Here is a 7,885-nt window from a genome sequence, read left to right on the forward strand (position 1 = left end):
CTCAAGCTGATGGGGTACCTTCCTGTTTCTGACTTTTTCCCCAGCTTTAGCAGAGTAACTTTCTTTTCCCCCTTTTTGTCATTTTACCAAAAAACCTCAGAAGGTCCAAAGTGTGTTCGGCTAGGACGTGATAGGGACCAGACCCCTGATGACAGGACGGCACACCCAGAAAGGCTGAAGTAATTTCTCATCGCAGTGAGAGAACGGGGGAGGTAGGTGTTGTCTTCTCAGGATGTCAGAGCAAGTGTCTGTGAGTGCAAAGGATAATGACACAGGACACTGAATCAGACAGCACCTTTGATGGCTCTCTTACAATCAGCTATTTCGGGATATAGAAAGGAAAGACAGCATATCTCTGTCCTCTGGGAATTAGCAATGGCCTCTGGGAAACAGCTTCAGAGCTGATGGGGAAGCTAGATTATCAGTGTAACAAATATGAAGGTAGACACATTGGGTGTGCCTCAAAAAAAACACATTATTTCCTACACACTCTTTGCTCCACTAGAGCAAAAGAGAAAACCAAGAAATAGTAAAATGAACCTAGGAAACAAAAGTGAAAAAGTAGATCTCTGGATAAGGACAAGAAGTGCCTAGGAGATAGTTGAGCAACATGCTCGGCACAAAACCGTTTGACACTGGAGAACAGAAGCCTCCAGAAGTATCTCCAGGGGTAAGAAATGACCTGATATTATCACATGAAAAATTGTACTATGAGGCCCTTTAGAGTTATTAGAATATTTGGCAAGATCAAGTCAGACGATAAAAAGAAATGAGGCCATTATGAACTTCTGGAATAACAAAAGTAGTATAAGAAATTCAATCATAGCATGCTACTTGGTTTAGTGGTTTATAGTTGTAATAGTAAAAATACTGAACTTAGGCTGTATAAAGACTGAAATATTACTATATTGGAAAATGGGGAAGCAAAGCAAGCAAAATTTCAATTTTTCTAGTAGAAAATTATTGAATGGATCAAAATGTAGCAACAAATTTATATTATTTGGAAATGTAAAAAAAATTCTATAACCCCTACATGAGTTGAAAAAGAAAGTTTCCTCTGTGAATGTGAAAGAGGACTGCTTTTTTGTTACAAGCTTTTTAATACTATTTGATTTTTAAAACTATATAATGTTGTGGGGTGAGGGGTGATGGTGAGAAAGAAACAAGTTTTACATCAATGAACACCCTCCAAAATCAGAGTAAGCAAAGTGAACACTGTCACACTTAAACCCATTCACTGTTTTGCTTTTATTTACAAATAATTTTAGGCAAAGGCTTATGGATCAATATTCATTTATAAAAATAAGTTTAGTTTTTTTGCATTGTCTTTTTTTATCCTACGTACTTCCACAGTTTTAAAAAGAAATTTACTTTTCACATTTGAATGTTATTCAAAGTACCCAAAGGATTCCTTATCCTTCTGCATTCTCCGTTCCAGAAAGTACTTTTGAGGTCAATCTGTTCCGGATTCTTTTTCTTTTTCTTTTGTTTTCAGAGCAGGATGGTTTTGTATCCTGTGCTTTTTTCTTTTTCTTCAAACAGCTAAGAGGATTGGGGCCACTTATCTTCTTGCGCTTTTTTCTTCTTCTCTGTTCAGGGTTTTTCACTAAACCCTGTTCCTCTTTGAGTTGCTTGATACTTTGCTTCTCATGAACTGAGACAAGCTGACCTGACTCTACTGCTTTAACAAAGGCAATTGTTTTGGGAGAAGGTTTGTCCAAGACAATAGTGTTCTGAATAATAAACATAAGAGGAACTCCAGGTCTTTTCTTTACTTTCATAGATAAATTCTGATCCTATTAAAAAGAAAAAAAGAATTATTTAGTTCAAGTATGCGAGTTAAATGAGGTGCCTTAGACATATTTCTAAGAACTTCAAGAGGGTTATATTAAAAATAAGAGAAATCACAGGTTTTATTTTTCAAATTAGTATGTCTCACTATTGGGAGCACAGTATATTTTATGATAAAGAAAGGAAGAGAAACATAAAAATTGAGCACAGTTAAGTGGCAACAATCTGAACTAGATTTATCAATATTCCAGGACAGAGATTTTCAACCTTTTTCATATTTATCATGGCACATATAAATTACTAAAATTCTGTGGCATACCAAAAAATATATTTTGCTGATCTAACAAAGAATAGATATAATATTGATTATTATAATAATAATAGTAATTACCTACCCTTTTTGCTCCAAAGTGACTTAAAAAAAAAATCAGGTACTATACTTATATATAAGAATTTCTGGTACCAAGATTAACCAATCAGATGCAACCTTACTATGTGATGTGACCAATAAGATGCAACTCTATTTTATGACCTATATATTTAAAGTTCAAGACAGGGCACTCACACCGAATGGCTATTGTCATTTTTGATAATCTAAGGGAAAAGAGGTCAGTGCCCCTGACTAATAGTCAGGTTTGCATGTTTTAAAACTTCTTGTGGCATAACAATGTGCCATGGCACACAGGTTGAAAATTGCTGTTTTAGGACCATGAATCACAAACTAATGCAAAGGTAAACATGTTAGGTGGTGTCCCTTGCCTTTGCTCTAAGATCATGCTCCAGAATGCTCACATAGGTTGAAGTAATAGAAATAAAGTAGGAATTAGCTGACTCAGATTCTAGATACAGCTTTGCCTCTAATTATATCATTTTATAGTTCTGCTAGCATATTTAAGCAAATTTGTATGAAAGTGAATTTCATTAATATCATTCCTGAAAGTCTCTCTTCTCCCTCCTAGTCTTTTTAAAAGCCTGAAGCAGTTCCATATTTATGGTACAGGCTCAAATAACATGAAACATGACTTTTTGAAAAATAGTATGAAATACAGAACAAGGAAAAAGACATCCATGAACATAGAAAGCAAAATCTTTGCTGTACTTATCTTCCCTTCAAGAACTCAAAACATGTCATCACATATGTGTATCAATAAATTTTTATTTTAAAAAAGGAAACTTCAGTAATTGAGAAGAAAATCAACATGCTTAAAGTTCTCAAATTCTCTAATGACAACTGCTTTTATTGATTGCAAGTTAACTTAAAAGCTAGTATTTTTTAAAAGTCGAAGCACTTGAGCAAACCACTTGCACTAATTTTTTCTGATTATAAACAGCACCATATGAAGTATATATAGAAATGATTTAAAAAATCGACTTTGGTTTTAAAAGTAGTATCACCTGTGATGCCACAAAATAATGATGGGGATTTCCCTCTTCAACCATGGAAAGCAGACATTCTGATCCACTCACTGCATTCTTGAAATGCGAACAATTTCGAACCTGGCATTTTTGTGCAATCAGTTTTGCCCCATATAGGTCCTGTCCCAATGTTTCTAACTCTTTTAACACACACCTGAAAAAGAAAATGTTATTAGTGGTTCATGATTATATTTAAGTGTTCACATAAAGCAAGTATAAAAAATAATACTCAAATTTTAAAACGCTAAACCTATACCAGTGGTCGGCAAACTCATTAGTCAACAGAGCCAAATATCAACAGTATAACGATTGAAATTTCTTTTGAGAGCCAAATTTGTTAAACTTAAACTATATAGGTAGGTTCATTACCTACCTATATAGTTTAAGTACTGTTGATATTTGGCGCCTCCCCCGCGCTGCGTATCCCGCGGCCCACCTGTGCGTTTCCCGTGCAGCGTTTCCCGTCACCCGACCAACACCCCCACTTCTTCTAACGCCACTTCTTCAAAATAGACTCGAGCAGGCCCAAAACCAACTTCTGCGCATGGGCCACGAAGTTTCAATCACACTGTATGTGCGTGCCCGCACGTGGTATTTTGTGGAAGAGCCACACTCAAGGGGCCAAAGAGCCGCATGTGGCTCGAGAGCCGCAGTTTGCCGACTACTGACCTATACCAATACAATCTGAATTTTTAATACGATAGCCACAAATCATACAGTAGCCACTTCACTCTTAAAAGACCTGGAAAATTCATACACCAAGTAGAAATAACAATAATAACAGTTAAAATTTATAGTGCTCATCACAAGCCAAGCAGCATCTAATTGATCCTTACATAAATTCTTGCTTAATCTCAAAACAGTCCTACGAAGTTTGGCAGCTTACTTTCAAATTATCCTGATGTCAGAGCATCTTATTCTGAGAGATTTCAAGTAATATGCTCAAATTCAAATTAATAAGTGGTAAAACTAAAATGTGAATCCAAGTAGTTTGATAATAGATGTCTTGCCCCAACCACACTGCTATGTTCTTCTATTTCAAGAACCAATTGGTACACCCTCACAATTTTCAGTTCAGAAAAGTAAAAATTCTCAAGACATCAGATTGCTGCAAAACAACCACTACCTCCTTTCACTCTGCATTTTCATATTAATATAAGCCAATATTTTTCCAAGTGTCATCTATAAACAATTCATATCAGAATGACAGTCATATTAAATTGTATTAATTTCTAGTTCGCTTCTCATCCCCAAATCTGCACCTCTTGTGGAGGCATCAAATATGAGTATTTTAATAAGCTCCCCAGTCACTTCTTCCATCACACTAAAAAAAAAGGACTATTGAGTCAAAGATTTCTTCAAACCTAGCCAGCCCTCACCAGACTCCTTTTGTCACCCCACTAGTGTTTTTTTTAAAGAGAGTTTGCTTTCTATAGTCATCAGTTTTTACCTCTATTTTGCGTTCCAAGCCCAAATTGCCAACTGTTTATTGAATAAATCCTATAGATGTCCTGACATCCGCTTTTCATTCACCGTATCTAAAGTCAAACTACCTTCCTCCAGGGCTTTGAATGTATTATCTGCCCAAACCCCCAGGCCCGCACCCCGTCAGCTGTTGGTATCTATCTCAGTAATGTCTCCTTGCAGAACCCCTTAGGTTCCTGCTTTTCCCCTTCCAGGTTCAGGATCACGTTATTCTTGAGGGGACAACCACAACACAGGTTTGCCTGTCTTCTCTCTTGCTCCTCCAACATACCCCTCACATTGTTGCAATTATTTTTTCTAAAAGGTAGTTGTCATGTCTGATAGCATTCTGCCGAGATACTTCCTCAAATTACAAAAACTCCGAATTTCTTCAAACCTGAGTATGAGTAAACCTTCTAACTATTAGTGGCAGCAAACATTCTACCGAAAAACAAGTGACCTCATTTCTTAAAACCATAAATAGCAAATTTCAAAGAGGGGGGAAGAGAACTGTTACAGTTTTTAAAATGCTTAAGAGACATAGCAAACAAATGCAACTTATGTACCTTGTTTGAATCCTGACTTTGAAAAGTCTTCTTTATCTCTTCATGATACATAACCAAAAATTGACTACATAATATGCTTTAAAATAAACTATCAATAAAAAGGGGTGGAGGATAAATGAAACAAGGTTGTCCATGTTGCGATAACTGTAAAAGCTGGGCGACAGACATTTCATTATACGATCCTATTTTTGTGTATGTATGAAATATTTCAGAAGTTAAAATAGATTCTTTAGGAAAGAAATGCTATAGAATATAATTTCCCTGCGGTACTTCTCAATCTTTTTTTTTTTTTTTTAGATCATAGCACTGTATTAAAAATGTTCACATTTCTATGCCACATGGTGATAAATGGACAAGCAACCAACTCAGGGGCACAGGTTAACGAAGGACTTGTCTGGCAGCCCTGAAGGCTGGGGGATCAAATGTTTTGGGGTATCCACGCCCTATCTGAGGCACTGCTTGAGAAGTTCCGAATATGGGAAGCTGTTCACAGAGTAGTTACGTGAGAAAAGCAGGCCGTGAACACTGTATGCACAGGAAGAGCACATTCTTGTGTGTCTGTGTAGCTATGAAGCACTGAAAGTATGATACTGCACGTGTTAATAGTGGTTACTCACTGATGGGGCATTACGGGTCATTTTAACTTTCTCTTTTCTATTTTTTTAAATTTATTTTATTGATTTTAGAGAGAAAAGGAGAGGGGGAGAAAGAAACATTAATAATGAGAGAGAATCATTGATTGGCTGCCTCCTGCATGCCCCCCACTGGGGACCGAAACCTAGGCATGTGCCCTTGGCCGGAATCGAACCGGACCCCTCAGTCTGCAGGCCGACACTCTATTCATTGAGCCAAACCATCTAGGGCTTAACTTTCTCTTTTCAAGTAAATATTTTTTAAAAAGTAACATTTGGAGCTCCAGTGGCGCAATCCGTTAGCGCGCGGTACTTATAAAGTAACATTGTATAATAAAAAAAAACAAAAACCCTTAGGTTTCTTAATAATAGTTCTTCATAATCTAGCCTCCATTTACCTTTTCCCCAACTTCATTTCCAACTGATCTCTTTCCCAGGCACTTCACAACTCCATTCCTTTGTCCAAAAGATGCTCACAAGATCCTCACTTCTCTCTTTTCAGTCACTCAGAACAGTCCCTCCTCTCAGAACTGCACCGTGACTGGGCTCGCATGTTGTGTCCTCCATGAAACCTTCATGATTGCACACTCCCTCCTCCCCACCCCCACGAGGTTCCATCCTGTTTCCGCACTGAGGAGGTGCCGACACTGGACCTGGCATCCAAGCACACCATCACTTTCCTGGCCTCGAGGGCGGGGAGTTTGTCCTGCTGCTGCAGTGCTTGGCACAGGGCTGGTCACTTAAGAAAAGACGGATGAAGAGCCCTAGCCCAGTGGTTCTCAACCTTTGCTGCACATTAGAATCACCTGGGGATCTTTGTAAAATCCTGATTTCTGGGCCTCATCCTCCGGAAATTCTGTTTCTTTGTTATGGGGTGGGGCCACAACATTAGTAACAAAGAAACAGAATTTCCGGAGGATGAGGCCCAGAAATCAGGATTTTAAAAAGATCCCCAGGTGATTCTAATGTGCAAAGATCCCCAGGTGACTCTAATGTGCAGCCAAGGTTGAGAACCACCGGTCTAGCCGGTGTGGCTCGATGGACAGAGCACTGGTCCTCGGAGTGCACGGTCCTGGGTTCTAGTCAGTCCGTGTGTCCACATCGATGTTTCTCTCTCTCTCTGTGTCTCTCCCACTCCCTTCCACTCTTTAAACATCAATGAAAAAATATGCCAGGGTGAGGATTAACAAAAGCAAAAGGACGGATGAATAGACAAATGACCTGAGGTCAAGTTCCTCGCCTCCAGTCCTGACTTACCTTTCTGAGATTGTTTTACTTACTTAAATTAGGAAAAGCCAGGCAAATAACAGCAACCGTTAAAAGGGGGTAGGTTTCAGATACCAATAAATGCTCTATGTACCCTCTGCCTCCTCATTTGATACTTCGGCGACATAATTAGTAGTTCTGGTTTCTTTTTTACAGATGACAAGTCCAAGGCTCAGAGAGATGAACTTGCCCAGAATGACAGCTGCTCGGGCTGGGACCAAGACTCAGAGCACGTGGTCTTCCTCGCCGGGCGAGGAGTCCTGACTATTCCAGGACGTGGTCCTTTCTGCCCACGTCGCAGACATGCCCCACCTCCCAGGAGCCACCCCTAACGGCCACCTCCCCGGGGGCGGGTCCCACCTGGTGGTGCACAGCTGGGTCTCCCCCATGAGGTAGCGGGGCAGCTGCTCCCGCAGCTGGATGCGGCCCCGCAGCGCCGCCTGGCAGAAGGTGCCATCGAGCAGGATCTGGTACGGCTCGCGGACTCCGAAGTTGTTGCGGAAGAAGCCGAGATGCTTCTTCGCATGTTTCTGCCTCGTGATCTTCATGCCTGGCTTCCCCGGCTTCCACCGAGGCCGCGGGACCACCCGGCGGCCGCAAACACCTTCCTCGCTGCCCGCTGCCGGCGGTGCTGGCTTCCCCCGGAAATGAAGCGACCGTGGACCCGGAAGTAAACGCCTCCCTCCTCCGGCCTGCCCACCGGTTTACCTAACCTCGCGCGAGCGCGCGCCTCACCCACGTGCCCGCGCT

General features: G+C 40.3%; 1 protein-coding gene across 1 annotated transcript; it reads right to left on the reverse strand.

Annotated features, from left to right (window-relative positions):
- Positions 1–1,371: 1,371 nt before the first annotated feature.
- Positions 1,372–7,796, reverse strand: UTP23 (UTP23, small subunit (SSU) processome component, homolog (yeast)). The gene is made up of 3 exons (XM_005857816.2): positions 7,496–7,796; positions 3,187–3,361; positions 1,372–1,796 (listed from the first exon to the last, which is right to left on the reverse strand). Exons 1-3 carry the CDS (start codon positions 7,681–7,683, stop codon positions 1,413–1,415), a joined length of 747 nt encoding a protein of 248 aa, XP_005857878.1. The 5' UTR covers positions 7,684–7,796; the 3' UTR covers positions 1,372–1,412.
- Positions 7,797–7,885: the final 89 nt, after the last annotated feature.

The sequence above is a fragment of the Myotis brandtii genome, unplaced genomic scaffold (assembly GCF_000412655.1).
Source record: "Myotis brandtii unplaced genomic scaffold, ASM41265v1 scaffold1137, whole genome shotgun sequence".
In the NCBI taxonomy this organism is placed as follows: Eukaryota; Metazoa; Chordata; class Mammalia; order Chiroptera; family Vespertilionidae; genus Myotis; species Myotis brandtii.